Source organism: Eutrigla gurnardus (assembly GCF_963514095.1).
Source record: "Eutrigla gurnardus genome assembly, chromosome: 1".
NCBI lineage: Eukaryota > Metazoa > Chordata > Actinopteri > Perciformes > Triglidae > Eutrigla > Eutrigla gurnardus.
In genome coordinates, this window is record NC_139915.1 from 3,781,700 (window position 1) to 3,804,284 (window position 22,585).

At 41.4% G+C, this 22,585-nt stretch overlaps 1 protein-coding gene across 2 annotated transcripts; it reads left to right on the top strand.

The window, feature by feature from the left end:
• Nucleotides 1-748: 748 nt before the first annotated feature.
• Nucleotides 749-19,762, top strand: tspan15 (tetraspanin 15). Of its 2 annotated transcripts, none has more exons than XM_084017525.1 (8): nt 749-908; nt 5,755-5,940; nt 9,880-9,954; nt 11,665-11,760; nt 14,521-14,637; nt 17,028-17,078; nt 17,354-17,470; nt 19,173-19,762. In XM_084017525.1, exons 1-8 carry the CDS (start codon nt 825-827, stop codon nt 19,332-19,334), a joined length of 888 nt encoding a protein of 295 aa, XP_083873651.1. In that variant the 5' UTR covers nt 749-824; the 3' UTR covers nt 19,335-19,762. The 2 variants fall into 2 exon arrangements, with proteins under 2 accessions (XP_083873651.1, XP_083873652.1); XM_084017526.1 differs by having other exon boundaries at nt 789-904.
• The last annotated feature ends 2,823 nt before the right edge of the window (nt 19,763-22,585 follow it).

The following is a 22,585-nucleotide window of genomic DNA, read 5'->3' on the forward strand; positions in this document are numbered from 1 at the left end:
GGTAGAGGTGATAAATGAGGATGGTGTGTATTCATGAGTGGTTCTTCAGCTTGATGGCAGTCTAATCTTCTCAAAAATACACATTTTCACGTTGATGTGTAAACAACGCATTTCATTTGTATGTTTTTTTTTTTCCATATTTAATCGATTGTGTGTGGTGGTCAGTGTATGATGATGATCCAGCCCCCCTGTATGGGGGGGGGGTCCAATCCTGTATGGTCTCTCTGCTGTACCTCACCGCTAGGGGGCACAGTTTTATGTTTTGAGGTACTGTTTCATCCACAATGTGTTGCTTTTAGTTGCTCTAATTGACCAAAGACGTTTAAAGAGCTGCAGCTCCGATGAGATAAAGCAGATATAAAACATGTTTCCACAATAATTATAGAAAGTAGAATAGAAAGTCACTGTCAAAGTAAATCAGTTGGTATTTGTTGTCCTATAAAAACATTTTTATCACCCATTTGTATCGTTTGCTTATTGTTTCTCATTTTGACAGATGCGTACAGGTGAGTAATGTAGGCCGAGGCGTCGTGGGGGGGGGGGGGGGGGGGAGAGGGAAGTCAGTGTTATTTTCCTTATATTGCTTCTCATTCAAAAAGGAGTGGCTTTTATATAAAGTAAGCAGGAAGTGCAATAACCCCATCATTTCGTGAATTTACCTCCGGGGCATCCAGTCCAATATCGCCTCCCCCCCCCCCCCCCCAGCCCCACCCATCCATCCATCAGCGTCGCTTCCAGGTGTGGTGACGACGACAACGCGGAAGTGTTGTTGTCAGCAGCAGCAGCAGCAGCAGCAGCAGGGAGTCCGCTGCCGGTCTGACGCCATGTCCGACACCGTCCGTTACTGCCAGCGCTGCTCCTACTTCCTCCTCAAGCTCACGCTGTTCGCGTACGCGGTGGTCTGGTGGGTGAGTAGTGTTCATACCGGTAAACAGGCAGGGTGTGTGTATTACTGTGTGTGTGTGTGTGTTCGGCTCGACTACCGACGTCCAACATTCGGCTCGTCGACGTCGCAGCGTTCAGGAGGCGGCACAGGTGTGTTTGAAACCGCGGGGTCGTGATATCGTGGAGCCGGTGATCACCGTGCCGTGCAGCCCTGTGGCCACGCCCTCCTCTCGGTGTGCTCCCGCAGCCCCCACCTGCCCCCGGCTGGCTAAACGGGGCAGGTACGGGGTTGTTTCATGGGAGACTCAACAAGCTGCTTGTGTGGATTTTGTTTTCGGTGTCACAAAGTGGAATAACAGCATGAAAATGCTTCAAATGACAGTTTGACGGTTCGTCACGTCTGCATTTAGCAAGTTCTCACAAGTTTTCTTCTTTTAAGAATGATTAGGTGTCAAGGAAGTCAACACAACGGCAAACAATGTGACGATTAATATGATTAAATCTAGGACTATATCTATTATAGGGATATTGTTATAAGAGACTGGATATCATCTCAGACGTTGTGTTTTCCTGGTTTTAAAGGCTGCATTACAGTAAAGTGGTGTCATTTTCTGAACTTTCTAGACGCTTCTAGCAGTCCTATTATTTGCAGATGATTATCAAAAATCACATTGTGTACATTTTGTAAAAGCATGTAATACCGTCTCTGTATCGATATATTTGGTCTAAGATGTTGTGAATATTGGCTCTCTCCGTGTCACCCAGCCCGATATATTATCACATGGACACACACACAGTAAAGGGTGTGTGTGTGTGTATTAATCTGATACACACACATATCCGGCTTGTGAAGCAAATTAATACATGCATGAAATGCTCCTCACTCCTGGTTAGTGGTCGTACAGAGCAGGAACCCCAGAGCGTCCGTGTTCCTCTCTCTCTCACTGCCAGCGACAATCCTCAGGAGATTTGAATTTAGAAGGTGTTATAGTCAAACTTTTATCCTTCATGCTGGTTTGAACATTTAGAATGGCACTAAACATACAGGTGCTTGTTAGAATAAGGAAAGCAAGTTCCTTTTTTTTTTTTAGTGGAGCATGAAATGAAAGACACTTATCAACCAATTTGGAACTAGTTTAAGTGGTTTCGTGCTTTAATATGTTCCAAGATGCTGTGATTTGTGACTTTTATCATTATAATTTACTTGCATCCGGCAGTAAAGCCATCATTTCTGTTGATGACACTCTTTATTATCTTGAAAAGACTTTGCTATAACTGAAAGGAGACCGTGATCACTTACATTCTGCCAGACAGATTGTATATTTGTGCAGACAGATGGCTGGATGACACAACACTTAGAGTAGAAAGAAAATCACTCGTTTCCTCTGTGAGACGTTTCTGCTGCGTTCCTTCATGGAGAGAGAGAGAGAGTGGGATGGCGAGGCAGATGGAGTCACTGATGGCTTTATTCTGGGGGACGAATGATGGACGAAACAAAAATACCGGGTTATTCTTACTCTGCTCCTGTTGATTCGTCCCGTCATCATCTCGGTTTGCTGCTTCCCGGGAAACGTAGAGCGTGGCCAAGTTTCACACTTGCAGCATTAAAATGGCTGCTCTTTCATTAAAAACAGCACCGTGGGGGTTTTTCCTGCCATAATGTTTCAGAAAACAGGTGTGTGTGGGAGTAATTGAAATCTATGTTTAATTGGCCGCATGTTGTTCCCACATTTCTTGTGATTAATGGTAGAAACAACAAATGCTGATACAACAGGCAGCTTTATTGGTGACAGTTCTCCTCGGGTGATTTATTGGGTGGTTTACGTTGCCCATACACATTTAATTTTTTTTCAACCTCAGACCTTTGCCGTCTCATAAATGAAAATGACCTGAAAGGCCAGCTGTAAGACTGTTTGTCTGACTGGGTGTTTGATTATTCCTGTTTTATACTGATTCAGAGGCCAAAGCGGAACAGCGTGTGTTGGAGGAACAATACACAGGACGTAGTTCCTGCTCACTGGAAAAATGAAGTCATACAAAGCTTATTTTAGACCGGCTTCATGCTGTATGATCAAAGGTTTTTTCGGATTGGACAAAGACTAAAACCAAATCTAAAGAAAAGCGTGAAAAAGTCATTGTAAGATGATTATTCCGAAGGTGGTGTTTTACCATCTTTGAATGGAGCAGGTTGCATCTAATTTGGTTGGGAAACTCAACTGACGGATCCGTCAGTTGAGTTTCCAAACCAAGTGATTGCAGAAGCGACTGTAGATTTAGCATTTAGAAGACACAACTGTGATCCCAGCTCTGAACTTCTTGTTCCTGTGTTCCTGATTTCACTTCTCTGCTTCGTGAAGTGTTTTTAAACCTCTGTTTGCTCACCGACTGGAGCACACTTTATCTATCAGTGGCTCATACCGAGACACATGCAAACTTTGAGACGCCCCGTTTTATAGCTGGTTTTTGACCTTTGACCAGGGATCAGGTGTAATTACACTGTAATTCTGCATAACTTTGTGCCTTACGGACTGAACAACAACTCCTGTTATTTGAGGGAATCGTCACAAATTCAACTCTCGTCATTCCTGCAACCTTTACCGGATTTCAAGTAAACATGTCCCAAAGTGTAACTGTCTTCAGGATTGTCTAAAGTCAAAGCCACATAAGATGACTCGTCTATTATTTCCTGTATCAACACACGCCGGTGTTTTGTGTCCTTTGGGGTCCGTCCCATGTGTTGGGTTTCACCACTGAGTGTAAGCCCCTGCAGCAGACAGTCAGCCAAGCACACAACCAGAGCTGTGAGTCGAGTAACAGGTTATATAATACAACTTCTCCTTGGCCTAACGCCCTGCTATTATCGCTAAGTCATCTTTAGCTGCACACTCTGGGTCATCAGTGTGAAGAAGTTTCTGCCTCTAAGTGCTCCCCCTCTTCAGGTGGCATGCGGCCAGCCGGCAGCAGATACCATAACAGACAGCGAGCAGGGACATGTAAGGAAAAGACATTATGATGTCTGATAAACAGTGCTTTGGATCTGCACAACTACTATAACACTCCTTTCGTTCCTTCCTCTTCTCCAAAGAAAGGCTGCAGATGCATCATGGGAAGGCAGACAGCAACGTGCAACACATGCTTCGTGTTTGCAGCAGCAACGTTTGTGATCTAACGGCTAATAAGTCGCCCTCAGGGGGAAACAACATGCTGAACCAAGAGGGGAAATATAGTTGACATTACACCTGCTCGAGCAGCAATGCCAGGGAATTATTTTGAAGTTTTATCAAAAACTGGCTCAGTTTTCAGTTCCAATTTAGATTTGGAATTGAAAACCGAGCCATTGTGACATTTATTACATGGGTTTTGGAATTGCCAACCGATTCCCCACTGTAATAAACCAGTTTCATGTGTGTGTGTGTGTGTGTGTGTGTGTGTGTGTGTGTGTGTTTCCAGGAATGTGTAAATGTGAATGAATTGGGGATGTTGCTGAATACATGAAGGATAAAATAATAATTAACGTTACAGTACTATTAATGGGTCAGTGTTAGTGCGGCAGCTGTCTGATCACATTACAGGCCTACATTTACTTAAGTGCCAACTGTGCACAGTATGTGGCCTCTGTAATTTGAGGTTTGCCTGGAGCTCGTTGTAGGGAAACACTTGATAATTTGACTTTGTCATGTATTCATTTGTTGCTTTAATATATAGTATGAAACATTAAAAGGTAAACAAACTGTGACAAACATCTTGCTTCTCCAGAATATATTTTTGTTGCGTTTCAGCCTTGGCGACTCATTTTAATACGAATACACAATCATCGTCAACTATGCCCCATAAACCAATTGTCATGTGACCTGAATGCATGTGACTTCAATTCCACTCACCCACAAGATATTTCAGACGCAACCAACATAATAGTCGGCTGTAATTTGGGTGAACTGACCCTTTAAGTTGTTTTTTTTTCGCTCTCATTATGTCCCCGGTGGACGCTGAAATTTTCTGTCACTGATTGCATAATTGCTGCTTCCAGATGCTAATATTATGCAAATTGCATTTGCAGCATTGATGCATGGTAATGTCACATGAAGATGTCTAAAAAAAAAAAAGGCACAAAAAACTGGACGGGATAGTTTACACATTATATTTGGCTGAAGACTCAAGCTTCTGTCTCAGTCTGCCTCGTCATTGTTAACGAGGTCAGTCTGAAACAATTATAACGTTTGCCAGATGCTGGTCCTTAAATGAAAGGGTTTTCCAATCTAATTATTAAGCTGACCTTTTGAGTGGGGATCCCATTAACAATTCTAATTTCTATGTAAATGAGCGTGGACGTGATATATGCTCTGAGTTGGGGTTTCCTTTAAGTTTTTATTGACAGGCTCAAAGTGAATATCTCATCATTTGGCCGGCGAATTCAATCAAACTCTATTGCAGAACGTAATGTTACTAACCTGTTTACCTCGGTTTGAGAGGAAATCCTGCAATTAGCACCCATTAGCATCCCTGTATAGGTGTGAAAGCCAAACCAAGTTGTTTTAGAATTAGATTCATCCCGTTTTAATTGGAGTGTTGGATGTTTTCTCAGAACCGCTAAATGGTTCTGTTCTTGTTTTTTGGGGAAAAAAGCTGTGATGCCACAGAAGAAACACTGTTATTGAAGACTGATACACAAGGTTGTTCTATTTTTTTAAATATGTTCTTTTATTTATGATTTCTTTGGCCATTTTCCCCTTTTATTAAATGGGGGAAGAGGAGAGGCATGGAGAGAATCTGATGATTCTGAAGACATCTCAGTGTGTAAGATCAGACCAGATGTTTGAGCTTTCCCATCACGTAAGGCTGACGACTAACCCATCACCACTTTGTTTCCAGTTGATAGGCGGCTTCATCCTGTCCATTGGCATCTATGCTGAGGTGGAGAGGCAACGCTACAAGACGCTGGAGGGCATGTTTTTGGCCCCGGCTATAATCCTGATCCTCCTGGGAATCCTCATGTTTATCGTTTCCCTCATCGGAGTCTTGGGTTCGCTGAGGGATAATCTTACTCTGCTGAAAGTGGTGAGTGGCGTGCTGAGAGCGCAAGTCTTTATCTTTTAGTGGCTGCTAGGATAGTTAGCATGTGTCTCTAAAGTGACACTGTAGATGATAAATGAATTACCTCATAGTTTTAATCTCATCCTGGTATTCCCTCTCTTGTGCTGATTTAGTGTCCTGCTGATATCTGATGTGATTTTGTGTTTAAACATTTGACTTTCTGAGTGAGACCTGTTCTTTCACCCGGACAAACACACCTCGGCGACCTCACATTGATAAAGCCAAATGAATGGACCCTGTTGTGAAATATTTAGGAAACAGATGTGTATTGAGTCCATGCAAACCCACTCATGTAACTGTATATAATATATAATATATCTAGCCAGAGTCCCACTCGACTCGGAAAGGATTCTACAACTTTGTTGTGAACTTCCTTCTCCACTGAAAGTGATTAAATCTCATCTGAACCTGAGGCCTGAGTTCAACATACCCGGGCTATCTTTCTGTTATCCAGCTTAAGTTACCCTGACAAAGAGCTAGCAGCAGAGCGGCATATTTCACATACGAGGAGCAAACCATAATCTTACAGAAATACTAAGTTAAACATATAATTCTGGCAAAAAGCAACAGTTTCATCTGCCAAATGCAGGAAGGACAGCTGGCAAAAACTCGCCGACTGTGTGAATGTGTAAGTTAACACCCCATCATGAGGGCATGAGTAGATCTGACTATGATTAGGTTTGTGTATTCCAATGAATGAATGAGTGGTGGGTGATGGCTCAGTGGTGGAGCCCCATGTTCTGAGGCTAAAGTCCTCACTCTCTAAAAAAAGGGCCAAAAAAATAACTCTAATCATATTCATTCTTATTTATTCTTATGGCGTTGTCTTTGACAATATCAGCCTCATTCTTTCAGCTGCGATCCCGGCGGTGTAGACAATTACATTAGATATAAAGGCATACTTAAAGTACCCAACGTAACGCAGTGTGATGATACAGTCTGTATCACTGTAAGCGCTCGACTCCGACGTGTCGCCATGGCAACACACGGCTCGAGGAGCTTGCACGGATAAGTCATTCCCGCCGATGAGAATCGGTATCTCTCTGGGTCATTCCGTGTCATTTCATCAAATTTCTGAAAATCTTCCCACCTGACCATCTCAGAATGTCCTAAAAAAATTCAAGTACAAAGACACACTTGTTAATAGGACAAATCCAAAATATTTAGTCTCTACTGGCAATAGTTTTCTCATGAAACATAATTGAATGAAGGGTAGTTTAGACGTTTTTTGGCATCATACTCTGAAAAGCCATTTTTAAACAGCAATATCTGGAAAACGATCTCACCTGTGGCCTTCAAAATTTTTACAGAGTATATCTGTTACTAATAGCCTCCAGACCTGAAATATCAGGGATGTAGCTCAATGATAACCTAGTATGGTAGGTACTTAAAATTAGGCTTTTTGAAATAAAGTAGTACATTTGAAGAGTGGCTGAGCTCCCATTTTTACAGATAAAAGACTTCTATCACTTCTGCCTCTATCTCTGGGGTTAGCTTAAACATTCTACAAAATATAGTCTCTCTCAGATGATTAGTTTCACAGATATTAAGGCTCAAAAATGGAAGTTAACACATCTTTGCCCAACTTCAGGGTCATATTCCAAAAAACTGACAACACGTATCAGGTCCAAACTTACTTTTTTTGAAAGATCATATTCTTGTTAAAATCATATTTAAAAATCAGGAGGGTGTTTTGCCTCAATTTGTCGCAGTGATTTTTTAAAATCCTGATATTGGTGGGGGTTTTGTGGCCGTTTCTGGTACTGCATGTCTTATTATCCTACCAGTAAACATCACAGCAGGGCAATTCAATTGTGTTTTTTACCATTTACCAAAGACTTACATGTGACTAAATGCTACTGATAAATTTAGCCTCACGAAAACATTAAAATGTAGCACAGTTGTAGTTACAGAGGCAATAAGTCCTTAGATGTGAGTTGAACATGCTGAAAGCAGCTTTTAATGTCTTATGAACAAATATAGCATAATATTGAAGACTGTACATTTTGTCATACTTTAAGTATATAAATTACACAACTAAACCAAATGATAATCTTAATTTGTGCATAAGATTTTGAATTACAGTAGAAAAGTCTCCAAAGTTTGATATTGAAAAACAGTTTGTCTCTATGCTCACTATGAGACAGTATGTGAGTTATGATCAGAAATGGTGGATAGGAAGTATCAGAGATGTTTCAGATGAAGATGAAGATGTACTGGTTCAGTTCATGCACCCACATGGCCCTGCCAAGAGTTTCTACTGGCCAAGAGAGAAGATGTGCAATGTCCCACTGCAGCATATAATTGCAAGATTTGACGTTCCCTCTACAGAAACTGGGCGCATGTATGCCATCAAAAAAGATGAGCATAACAGAGCAGAGATGTACATTAGACAATTTCTAAAGTGACTGCCAAATTAATGAATGTGACGAAGGAATTGGATCTAAAAGATGAAACATGTGTGATCCCTCACAGTGAGCAAAGAGACAGACTGTTATTCAATATCAAACTTTGGAGACTTTTGTACTGTAATGTAAAATCTTATGCACAAATTAAGATTATTATTTGATTTGGTTGTGTAATTTATATACTTAAAGTATGACAAAATGTACAGTCTTCAATATTATGCTATTTTTGTTCATGGTTTAAGACATTAAAAGCTGCTTTCAGCATGTTTAACTCACATTCAAGGACTTATTGCCTCTGTAACTACAACTGTGCTACATTTTAATGTTTTCGTAAGGCTAAATTTATCAGTAGCATTTAGTCACATGTAAGTCTTTGGTAAATGGTAAAAAACACATTTGAATTGCCCTCCTGTGATGTTTACTGGTAGGCTATTAGGACATGCAGTACCAAAACCAGCCACAAAAACCCCACCAATATCAGGATTTTAAAAAATCACTGCGACAAAATGAGGCAAAACACCCTCCTGATTTTTTAATATGATTTTAACAAGAATATGATCTTTCAAAAAAGTAAGTTTGGACCTGATACGTGTTGTCAGTTTTTTGGAATATGACTCTGAAGTTGGGCAAAGATGTGTTAACTTCCATTTTTGAGCCTTAATATCTGTGAAACTAATCATCTGAGAGAGACTATATTTTGTAGAATGTTTAAGCTAACACCAGAGATAGAGGCAGAAGTGATAGAAGTCTTTTATCTGCAAAAATGGGAGCTCAGCCACTCTTCAAATGTAGTACTTTATTTCAACAAGCCTCATTTTAAGTACCTACCATACTAGGTTATCATTGAGCTACATCCCTGATATTTCATGTCTGGAGGCTATTAGTAACAGATATACACTGTAGAAATTTTGAAGGCCACAGGTGAGATAGTTGTCCAGATATTGCTGTTTAAAAATGGCTTTTCAGATTATGATGCCAAAAACCGTCTAAACTACCCTTCATTCAATGATGTTTCATGAGAAAACTGTTGACAGTAGAGACCTAATATTTTGGATTTGTCCTATTAACAAGTGTGTCTTTGTAGTCAAATTTTTTCAGGACATTCTGAGATGGTCAGGTGGGAGGCATTTGATGAATTGACACGGAATGACCCCTCTGATAAAACATCGGTCTCTGAACACTCCTAAGAGAGACGGTCTGTTCACCGAGCTCCACGGGATCATCCCAGAGAGCTGATTGGTCAGTGGGCGGGGCTTTTCTCCTCGTTGATCTCTTACCGGGAACGTCACCTCCGCTCCGGAGCAGGTGACCATGGCCTTTTACACTGAAACAAAGGCAGAGGTGCAAAGAAAACGTCAGCTGTTGCCGGATGCAGAAGAGCTGGTACACAGCCGTGTAGTGTGTTAAAGCAGCGGTGATGTCATGTGTAAGTGTGTCTCCTCTCTGTGGACAGTTCATGATGTCATGTGTAAGTGTGTCTCCTCTCTGTGAACAGTTCATGTACACTCTGGCCGTGTGTCTGCTCCTGGAGCTGCTGGGAGGAATACTGGCGCTGGCCTTCCGCAACCAGGTGAGGCGTCCATCGGTGGCTTCTTGGCTCATGATTGAGATGCTCCAAACACCACACGTCTCTTTAACCGGCACAAGCTAGTATGAAGGATTGAACCACGATCAGCTACATTACATTTAATAGAAAAGTGTGCTTTTTGTGAACAGAAAAGCAGCTTGTTTGGGGTTGTGATCACGAACAGTGCTTTGTGGGGGGGAAAGTCTTTAATGATTGATTTTAGATGTTGTAATGTAGGAAAGGTTTTTGTAATGTGACGTGAGTTACATGAGTGTCATAGACTCAATCTTACTCAATCAACTATTATACTCAAATCCTCATTTAAGTATTATATGTTTATCATCAGTGTTTATAAACATTACGCATCACTGCAAAACTCTGTCTACAATATGCTGACCTCCTTAAGTCGATCCTTATAGGAGTGTCATAATCCTCTAATGAACATAAAGGCACAAAACTGCTTTAAATTTGCATCCAAACGAGTCGGAGAACACTTCGTCATCCTGATTTATCAGATATGTGCCTGCTGTGGCTGAAATAACAGAATAGAATAACAACTCGTTTGTAGAAGTAGTGCACATCAAAAAAAGTTTGAGTCAAATTTGTCTTCATCTCATTTACATGAGGATCATTTTAAACTGGCAATTCATGAAAGACCTCATATTGCTTTTGTCAGAGGGAAGCCTTGTATGTGTGTACTCACTAGTACTACCACTACCTGTGTGTACTCACTAGTACTAAGGACTAGTACGTGTTCCCATTCATACTTATCAAATCAAACCATATCAAATTAGTCACACGACTGTACACAAACATATCTCACCTTGTGAAGTGAGGAAGTACTAATGTGGTCATGTGACCATGATTAAGGAGCCGAATGGGTGTGACTATGGCAGTCCTTCTGAGATGTTCATTACATTTCATTCAGTATCAGTTTTCTTGTCATTCATGAATATCTTAATGTGGCTCTGTGGGGAACAGCTTGAGTATCAGTCTGTCTTTTCTCCTCTCTCTTAATGCTACAGTCACATTTACATGGCTGCTACATTAAACATTATAATGGCCCCTTTGGAATAACTTCAATAATATCATGTGGTGCATTGTAATGTTTATTCCCATTTGTCTAAAGAAAAACTAAATTATCAACATCGACATCAAGGCTAAGCATATTTGAATAAGATTTCAGCTATATTTCTGTGTAAGGAGATCCTTGGAAAGATGTCTATATGCTCATTTTAATGTGGTTTAAATGTGGCGGCCCCCTATAGATTCCCCGTGAAGACCTGGAATCAAATGAAAGGCTCGATCCTTTTAATTTAATCAAATTATTTAATTTTTAATTCTGTGACGCTCATAAAGGAGTCGTCTCCGGTCTTTATTTTAATGGTTCAAAGGGAGAAATGACGGAGCATCAACGGGCCTGGATGGGAGAAAAAGTCCAACCCCGCCAATGAAGTATACACAAGACTCATGCACTCCAAACACAGAGAGAATAAATCATTAGCTCATGAAATGAAAGTGGAGTTCAGTTATACATAGCCTCTGGATAGACGAATGCATCCCCCGACGTGACAGACGACAGATGTGAGCTCTCATTTTTACACTAACCTCGACTAATCGGAGCGTTTCCTCTGCAGGGCTGCACTGATTGTAGATCAGCTGTGTCATGGAAACAAAATGAATATGGTAACGTGACGTTTCTCCCTCTTACAGACGGTGGAGTTACTGAACAAGAACATCCGAAGAGGCATAGTGAACTACTACGATGACCTGGACTTCAAAAACATCATGGACTTCGTGCAGAAGAAGGTAAGAAGGTCAGGTTTCAGCTGAAGCCCAAATGAACCAGACTCTCTGGGCAAAACCCGAGTTGGTTTAAAAGAACCAATCGGCTTGAAAGCACCTTTAGTTGAGCAAAAGACTATTGCTGGAGAGATATCAAGAAAATATACATATGCGGTTCAAAATGGAGGTCCCTTTGCCGTATTTATCTTGGCATGCCATCCAGTCGAGGTTCTCAACCACGAGACAAATCTAAGGATTATGAAATGTGACCCAGATAAAATGAATTATAATATTACGGCGGTGTCTTATTGCAAAAAAGCTGCCATTTTCCATTTTCCCTTGACAGAGAGTTTCCCAGCAACTCAAGACCCCCCCCCTGTGCAATCTATATATAATGTATAGCTGCATCACGAGTGAGATGTTTTGTGTGATACTTGTTCATCTTCTCAGTCTGGGAAGGCAGAGATGAAATTGTACATAATCATAACTCGTGCTTCTGGATCTCAGTCACTGTGGTCTGTGCGGTCACTTAAGTCATGTGAGTCAGGATTCATGTTTAAGCACCAGACGGACACATGAGTGTGAAACAGGAACAAGTGTGTGACCGGAGGTATGCAGGCCTGAGAACAACAGATCAGTCACCCGTCTATTATTGACCCCTGGATTCATCTGAAGCACTGATTGATCAGTTTGCTCTTCAAAGTGTGTCCATCCATCAGATCGGAGGCCGGCTTGACGTTGGTGGAATCATTATTTTCAGAACAGAAGTTTCTCTCACACTTGTAGTGAAGGATTATTGTGAGCTAATTAGCCACAAGGGCTTTCATTCTGCTAACTTATTTTCATAACACTTCTATATATATATATATATATATATTGGGATTGTACTGTAAGAAACTAGTATCAGTATCACGAGTATAGTTATAATAATTGTTTTGGAAAAGTCCAAAGGAAGGAGCAAAGCTTCTATACAGCTCTCCAGGGTTTGTTTTTTTTTCTTTACTTTTACAAACAACTTCATAAACAATTTGATGTAGTCATGGTAGAAAAGTAAATAATAAAAAAAACCCTAACCTAGTCCTGCATTAAGGATCTATCGCCACGTTGCTGCATGGATGCCATATAATAATAATAATAATAATCCTAAACGCAGGCAGCATGACGGGCTGACTTCGGTCTGGAGACGCACTGAGCCGTCAGCTGGCCAATTAGCCGCCCAGTTAGTCGCTCAGTCAGCCGGCGTGCCACGAACAGCCGGCCATCAGTCAGCGAGGCAGCCGGCCTCGGTAGTGGCTCGGTAGTGACTCTGGACCGGCTCCCGGTAACGAACCTCTGAAGGATGCTCGTCATCCAGCAGGGGATATGGATCATAGAAAAGCACAGGAACATGGAGGGAATGAAAGGTTCATCTGTGACACCAGATTGGGATCAAACAGAGGCAGTATCTGATTGAGACCGGGATGAGGTGAATAATTGTTGTGTAGTCCAGCCTTAAATCAGAAGGTGATGAGGAGACTCGGTAGTCTTAGAGGATCCAAACCCTCTGGAGTGAACTCCACATCTGTCTTCCCAACGAGAGACTCCCTGCAGGCCTGCTAGTGCATCTACGTTAAAGTGGCAGCGACTTAACCCGTAACACAGTGGGAAGTCGTATTGTAAAGTTTTTAAACTCACATTGCAGACATTAATCGCATCATGAATTGCTTTGCCTTCCCGTGACCCTCGCCGGGGTCGTGACCCGGTCTTTTTGTGAGGTCACATCAAAAGCAGAGGGAGTAACTTCCTGGCATCGTGTCAGCATACTGATCATGCTTCATGCGTATTCATGAATGCATCCTCCTGTTGGTCTCGTCCTCCCGACCCCTGACCCCGCGTCCGTGTGCTTCTCTGCTGGCTGTCTGGCTCTCGGAGACGACGTAGCGGAGGTTTAGATGGTAATTAAATGAACATGTAGGATGTCGTGGATGCTGCAGGGACTTCACCAAGCAAGCCTCCATAACCTGTAACGCTCAGTTTGAACTGCTAAGTGTTGGAAGCAGCCTTTCAGTCTATGTGACTCAAAAGCTCTCAGCAGAAACCAATAATAATTAACATCCTCTCGATAGCTAATCAACGCTTGTTTATTTTCCCTGTGAGGAAATAACGTTTCCTCTTCTCCAGGGTTTGACACGAATGGCTGAACTAGAGGCCAGTAAAAATAATTGGTTGGTGTCGCACTGCAGGAATCAATTTGTGGACTTAGGCTGCAAGTCTTCTTGCTTCAGGAGCCAACGCTTCAGTTTCAACCCGTCTTCTCAACACTCGAACACAAGCCGTTCATTTGGATTTTAAATAATAATAGTAATTGATTTTGGTGTAGGACTGTTAAGTTCTGTTAATTGGAAATACCCTGATATGTTTATTTGTAATCTGGATAACAACTTCAGAATTTAATTTCTTGTTAAATCATCTTTGTGATTTGCCATATTGAGGTAGATATTCATCAGGGAAATCTTAATATTGTAATATAGTGTTGTGCTTTTATTGATTTTCACAGATTTTTGCATATTTGGAAGGGACACGCTTATAAAAACACTCATAATTACATGCAAATTAGTGTTAATTATGATTCATCCCAAAACGTTACTGGCACCAGTGAAATGTTTTCTTCCTTTAATGACCCGTCATCCCTGCCTTCTTCTCCTATTCCGACCCGTTTCCTCTCCGTGAGCTCCTAAACTCTCTTTTTGTCTTCCTTTCTTCCTGCCCTCGTCTCGACTCTGCTTCTTCTGTCGTCCGCTGCAGTTTAAGTGTTGTGGAGGTCAAGAGTACACCGACTGGTCCGTCAACATGTACCACAACTGCTCTGCCCCCGGTCCTTTGGCCTGCGGCGTCCCTTATACCTGCTGCCTTACTACGAAGGTAGGAGTAACTATTATCATTATGATCACATCCATGAACGTCTGCTCCTCCTGCTGCTGGTACTGCTCTACTGGAGAATGTACCGCTTTCTCTTTTCCTGTTGAATCAGGCAATATTACTGTGATGGGAATTTATTATAGTATAATTAGTAGTTTGAGTAGTTTTTAACTATATATTCCACGTGTCATGAGGTTACCTGTATTCTGCACTTATGTCACGTCATGTGTTACATGAGTTGTAAAATGCATCTTGTGACACCAGCACAGCTGGCAAGTCAATATGGGTCTATAGACACTGATGAGTGGCTCAAACACCACATTCTGGACAAAGTTCTCCGTCTACACAAACAACGGAACAATGCTTCTCTGATGACATCACAAATAACTGTATAAAAAGCTCTTCTCAAGACTGAAGAACTGGTCAGACTCTTCAGGAGCCCCTACCTGGCCAGATAGTTTGCTCTGAAGCTGCATGTCGGCGATGCGGTCCGCTTGGACATCCTGTTTGTGAGGGCTTTGACTTATTAGACTTTGTCTGTTTACAGTCGGTCTGTAGCGACTGCTAGCCTGTTTTTGGACTCTTTATTTAATATAGTAGTATTCTTATTTCTCACCAGGAAATCACAAACCGATTTCCACACCACAATTACCACCATTCCCTGCTGCTGCTAAACTACTACTGCTGCTGTGCATCGCAGCAAACGGATGGATTAGCTGTCCCATTGCAGCTTGGATTCATGTGTTAAATGGTGGACCATCAGAATGTACTGTCACTGCTTACTCCAGCTGCCAGAGCGTGAACATCCCCTCGTCCTGTACGTCCGATCAGTGATGGACGTGTAACTAATTCCCTCCATGCTTGGAAAAAGATTTCAGCATCCTCACTGTGTGTGTTTGTGGCTCTTTAGATCCCTGTACACTCTTCAGTTTGCATGGCGTCATAGTAAGAGCTGCACACACACACACACACTCTCACACACACACACACACACACACACACACACACACACACACACACACACACACACACACACTCACTCACAGGCTATTTTCTCCCGCACTAAACAGCATGTTTATGCCGTTTAATTCCTACACCTACACTCTTTCACAGGGAAACAGAGAACCAACAAAAAGTCCAACAGTTCCCTTTACACTCCTTCATGCTGTTCTTAATATGAAATGAATCAATGAATCATTAATATTCTCTTCTTGTGCCGACATGGTCAGGTGACACTACTGTTTATACCATCCAGTGTGTATTTTCTGTTCCACTGTTACAGTATAAACGTGTATGAGTTTGGTTTCTTGCTGTATTCAGAAATACGGTTTGTATAAAAAAATGTTTGAAAAAAGAGAGCTCGGCTCCAGCTGACACCACTTTATGGTTTCATCATCTATCCTCTATATAATTACACTGCCATTCAGAAAGCCACCTGTTAGCTATATAATGGCAGAAACACAGTTTAATGCAGACGGCAAATGTAATTATTTACATTTTGAATGGTTTTTGAAGAATGAAATGATTTTAAACGCACGTTAGCCACATTATTACACAACAGGAGAGAACCAAATAACCTGTGATGTTGAATTAGTTGTCCGGTCCAGAATAGAGTCAAAACAAAAGGCTTTTTCTTTGGGCCCTCTAGTGGTTAGATTGAAGAGGTTTAAACGTTCTTCTTGTAATAATTCTGTCATTTTTAACATCTCATCTAATTTCATCCACATTCAGATCATATATTTTAATCAGGTTGCATCCATGCATTGGCTATTGTTTGGCAAATTAGTATTCAGCATGTCAAAAGTTCAGTTTTGTACTTTTTAATGTTTATAATTATCCGCGTTATTGCAGGCGCGTAGGTTCATATTAACACAAAGCAGCAATTAACTCTGCTTGATCGAGCATCAGAGTCGCAAGTGTTCCCACCTGATTCTGGAATGTAGTGAGCAGAGACAATAACTCCTGCAGTCAAGGTCATAACTGCACGCCGGTTCCTGCTTATTGTAGTTACATTGATGTCGTCATATAGAACGATGATTTCAGTCAACATGCAGCCAATATGATGCATAATGACTTAAAAACCACTCCTCGACTGCCAGATGGCAACGAGACATTGGCAATTTATTTCACTGCATTTGAATATATGAATATATTTGATTATGCAACACTATAAGCTCAAAAAGGCACACACACACACACCTGGCGAGGTGTTTGGCAGTCTTGTGGTTCAGGACTGTCGTCTGTGTGCAGCGCAGTAATGAAATGTGTAGTTGTGTGCATTTCCCCGTCTATTGGACAAACTGGCCTTCTTCTGTCTGCGGTTGAAAAGGCTGAAAGCTGTTCACCGGCGTGTGCCTGCCACTAACATGCTCGCTGATTTCTCTCCCCTCCAGCCTAACGAAGTGGCCAACACTCTGTGTGGGTACCAGGTGTTGAAGAGAGAGGTAAGATCTCAGACTGACTTACACCACTGAGGTAGACTGATGTCTGATTAAAGGGAATTCACTCAATGTATCAGACCATGACTGTGTATTCATGTCTATGATGACAGCACGGGTTCAGGATGGTGCACTTACTTCTATTACTAATGACATTTTTAAGATTATGAACCAGAGCGTTTCATGATGTGCTTCTTGTCTTGGATGCATGTAATTCACTGAACTAGTGAAGCTAACTGTGAAAACTGAAGTTACAGTAACAAGGAATGTGTTTCTGGCAGCGTTTGGATTTGATCCAAACCATCCACATCCGAGGCTGTACCGATGCCTTCTTCATCTGGCTGATGGACAACTATAAGATCATGGCTGGACTGCTGTTAGGGATCCTACTGCCTCAGGTACACACACACACACACACACACACACACACACACATTAATCACGGCAGTATTCATTATTCTCAGTACTGTTTTTTCCTTTTGTATAGGCGTAGGTGTTCATCGATGTCTAGTTCATAATGGACATATAGTCCGAGGAAAAATCATTACAATGTAGGTGATTATGTGAAGCAGACGTGAACAAAAAGTTGAAGCTCTCTGTAGAAAACGGGATGTTTTCTGATGAAGTTGTTATTGTTCAGTATGTGATGATTGAAGGACAACGCTTCATCTGGAGGAATGATTATGAGATCACGTTTCTTTGTTCATGTCTGGTTTCTGGTCTAAAGGTCCAATGGATGTGCATGACACAATGTTTACATGGATTTTCATTTTTTCTTTTAAGGCCAGAACTCAAACTTACTAAACAAATTCCTTGTGAAACATGTTGCAATGGATTCTCTGACACTCCTGCAGCAGACCTGCAAACTAGCTACTAAGTAATCCTGTCAAATACATGTAATGTAGTACACAATGTCTCTCTGAGATGTAGTGGAGTAGACGTATACAGTTAATGGAAGTACTCGAGTACCTCTTATGAATGCACTTAGTTACATTCCACCGCTGCTCGAACACAACACTGTTCTTTATACAGCCAGCCTCCTCATTGTGTCCTCCAAGTGCTCAAGATGAATTTAACTTTTTCAAATATACAAACTGGAGGTCTCCTCTACTAACAGTTTCCCCCGACTGAAACACACTGTCATGATTTACGTTGTGGAGACTGAGATTCCTCACATGTTCTGGTCTCATTGCATAGCTGGTGTTATGTATTTTAGCTGGACTTTTTCCCTCAAAGGGTGGAGGTGTTGTTTGTAGCTGTACAGCCTGTGTACAGCTGTGAGAGTTCACTTAACAAACTCCCAGCTGGCAGAGATTAAACTAATGCAGCTTTACTGCAGTACGTCGTTATCATGAGCACGCTGAAATAAAAACATCCAAATCAGGTGACTAAGTGGGGGAATGTAAATTGCTTGAACCTGAAACTGAATTTGATGTTTTTCTATCACTTAAAAAACATCTGACAGATACTTTGACACCTAGAAACCCACATATATGCACATTCTGCGTTCCCAGTAGGCGTGACGGACACAGAATCCGATGTTTCATTCCACTCTTACATCCAAGTACAGGCACACGCAGCTATGAATATAGATTGTGCTTGACTTTAACAAGCATGTCAGCCTTCACTGAGCTGTGAATTCAGGAGGAAGGAAGGCAGATCATCCAATCATATATGAGGTGCTTATTTCGTGTCCCCTTGCTCTTTACGGGCGTCAGTCTGCTTCACCATGATGAAGGATGTCCTTGAGGAGCGACAGGATTTGACAGATCTGCGATTTAAGTATAATCTGCAATATAAATACTAAATACTGTTTTTTGGATGATCCGGCAGATGCTTGTCAAAAAAGACATTTTCACATATCAGCAAAGCACTGGCAGCCATGACAGTACAACACATTATCTGTGCAAATGTAAACTGCGATGCCGAGCTGCTAACACTTGCAGAAAATGACATCGCTTCAGTGGACAGAGGAAATAATGTAATTTCTCCGAGAGCGGCCCCTCTCCTGGCATGACTTCCTCTAACGGGGACTGAAGTGAGGAGGGAAAAGAGGAGACCTCCCTTCGTTACTTAGCTTCCCTCTCTTTGTGTCTCCAGTTCTTCGGCGTGATCGTCAGCTGGCTGTACATCACTCGTGTTGAAGACTCCATCAGTGAATACGGCCACTACATGGACCTACCGGACTCGAGCGCACCTCAAAGATCCGCCAAGAGGCAGAGCCATGTGGCCAAGTGGTTCAAGTGTATGCCTGAGGTGTGAAGAGGTGAGGACGGGAGGCGTCGGACAGCTGCAGGTTTACTCTCCACTGCGGAGAGAGTCATTTTGATTGGTTTGAATGTATTTTTGGGGAGATGGGGAATGTTAAGCACCCGTGTTATTGATAGTTTGATATTAAAGTGGTTTGTTTTTTTACATTTTGCTGTAAACTCATTGGATGTATCCAACACGAAACATTTGCAGGGTCCATGTTGGTGTTAAATATGAATTACTTTAACATACAGTGTACTAATGCACGAGTGGGAAATGATATCAGTTATGATATAATATAATATATGGTTGTTTTAGAGCTGGGTTGTGACCCTCAGGGATAAATGCAGACGCCATACAACCAGTTTTGCTCCTCGTTTTTTAATATGACATGAATGTTCAGTTCCATCACACAAACACAATATACAGCACTGACGTTTGTCCTGTACTTTCATACCTGTGTTCATTGATTGGTCAAGCAGGTCCATCATCCAATCAGACAATAAACGCCACATATTGTTGGCTGAGACGCACTGAAAGTTGGACATGTTTTGCCTTATTTGTATATAGAAGTGGAAATGATTTTTACATTTGAGCTTGTAGAACATGTTTTTAAAGAGTTCCGTACACATTATGAACCTTTTATAATGTGTCCAGCACATCAAGTGCCATCTATAATGTGAAGAAAGCCTGTTCATCTTCTGTCAACTTACTGGCATACACCTCAGTCTGCTTAACATGATCAGGTTCCTGTTGATTTAAAAGACGCTAGCTGCTGTACCAAGAGCACATCTCAGGGTTATTCAGGACAGCAACCTCATCTCCTAAATAACACATATGTTTCCCAGCTACTGTAAATAATAAGAGGTCATGTGACATGCAAATGAGAGGGCACATTTCCCCAAAAACGCTCCTGCTCACTTGGTGTGTCATTTGTTTAGGTAGCCAACTCCTGCCATGTAACAACCTACAACACATGACCCAGTGTGTGTGTGTGTTTTACACACACGTCGTGCACAGGTGGATAATGTGTATTGAACTCTGTGAAGTTAACAACTGAGACCAAATGAAGATGTTTTGATTCCTAATCTCCCTTTGTGTGTGTCTTGGTGTGATTTCCCTTTACATCCCTAATGTTATCCGTGTGCTGTCGCCTGCTTTAGGCCTCCTTCCATCTCTCCTGAAACGTTTCTGGAAGCAGTTCCCTCTAGTCGTCTCTATTCGATAGGACGCAACGGGAAAGGCCAAACCTTTACCGAGGTTAGCCTGGAGGGTCAACACTTTATTGCTTTTTTACTAAGGCCTGATGTCAGGGCAGCATATCTAATATCCAGATTATATATTTTTCATCTCTTATTCATCTCACTGCAGGAGGAGTGAAACATGTTGGGTTTTCCTGATTCACTCGGCCTCGATCACAAAAGGAGTTTCATGTTTATGTTACGAGTCTATGATCAATTACAGAAGAATTAATTGATCATGTGCTACATGTACTACCATGTCACTCTAGTATCGCTGTATTCACACAGAATCATGTGTTTTTTTGTTGATATTGGAATTCATGAAGTAACATCTGAGAGACTTTTATGGCATGTTAGTCAGTGGTGAGTTAGAAGAACCATCTTGGCTAATTACCGATACATAACGCGTTCAGCAGCCCCACTGGTCCGCTTATTCAAGATACAAAGTATCGAGCCAGCATAGAACCGTTTTATGGCCTGTTTTCTCAATATGTCTTGTGCTTTCAAACACATTATGTAATACTTGGAACCAAAGAAAGTCTATTATAGTCCACATCACAGTTTAAGAGATGGTTTGTCATACAGACATTCAGCAGGGGCGGCTTCAATCATCCGTTTGTGAAAGTTAGATGCGTCGTCCGTTCATTGAAAACCACGTTGTGCCGTTGCTTTGCCTGGCTGAGAGGGAAATAAAAGGATGTCATGGTTGGATGTGTTGGATCCGTGAGTCGACGTAGCGCTGATGGATGTTCCTGTACAGGGATGTTTGGGTCTGTTAAATAAATACAACTAAATGATGGCTGATACAGGATCACACTGTTTTCTACAGCAGGCTAAATCTTTTAATGCAAAGGTGTGCAAATTATAAATACAATAAAGATGAAAAGTAGACAGACATTTCTTTGCTTGTTTAAAAATGTTTCTTTTTTTATTTTTGCAATAAAAATGATTCAGTGAAGTCAATTCAAAGACAAAGAAAAAAGTTGGGAAACATCAAACATAAATAATAAGATAATGTATTTATATATCAAATAAATCCCCTGAAATGTGGAAATAAACAATGTACTCACAACAAAATGACATTGTGACTTCATATATTATATATAGTTTATAGTCAACAATCAATCCATAACAATACAGATACATTAAACATGTGAAACGGATGATGTTGCTTGAATTCAGGCAGGATTATATGTTAGAAACATTGCAGGTAAAACATTTGTTTCTCACATTATCTGTGAGTCATCTCAGCATTGCTTGGTTGTGGATTTATGTGTTATTTTTTTATTCTATTGCTTTTCCTGCTGACTTGAGGAGTTGTCATGTTCTGAAATCGTATTTGTTTAAGTATTTTCATTCCTATTAACTCCACTCTGCCATCACATATGAAATAACACTGGTAAATGACTCACAGGCCAGAGTCTCATTGAATGGTGTTTCCTGTTCCCCATGATTTACCCAAGGCACCTCGCACAGAGCGCGATTGTGATGTCACACCTGTCACTCAAAGCAGCGTGCCCTTAATTATGCATGAACCCTTTTATAGAATGTAAAGGGTGAGTTATTTAAAAGCTACAACCCAGACCGTCGTCATGCACGGGGGGTATTAGCTTCATAGATTGTTTGGGCGTTGTAACGTTGGGGGTCATGACTCCGCTTTGGAACCAGGCCCAAGTGGCCGTTTGAGGAACTACAGTTTTTGGTGACCGCCCCACCTGGAGGTTGCCGGCTGATTGGCACTAATGTTGGCAGTGGTGCACAATTCTCTGTATGAACTGGTCTTATTATTGTTTTATCTGTCTGTCATTCCTACCATCATCATTTATATTAAGTGTAATTATAATCCATAGGGCAAGCAGCATAAAAAACACGTCTATCTTCCGTCACTATAGAAAGAAAATCGAATGCTATTCCATTGTCATGCTTCACGTGTACAGTATGGGCTGTTTGTGTCGTTCCCTCTCTGTCTGCAGACTAGGAGGTGATCTGTGTTGACTGCCGGCCATCGGGGCCCATCTCACT

What these genes read in the sequence shown, in the direction of transcription:
- tspan15 (XM_084017525.1), top strand. Translation starts at nt 825, where the DNA reads ATGTCCGACACCGTCCGTTACTGCCAGCGCTGCTCCTACTTCCTCCTC. An exon ending in CGTACGCGGTGGTCTGGTGG is followed by an intron (nt 909 to 5,754) that starts GTGAGTAGTGTT and finishes CTTTGTTTCCAG; the next exon opens with TTGATAGGCGGCTTCATCCT. An exon ending in ACCAGGTGTTGAAGAGAGAG is followed by an intron (nt 17,079 to 17,353) that starts GTAAGATCTCAG and finishes TGTTTCTGGCAG; the next exon opens with CGTTTGGATTTGATCCAAAC.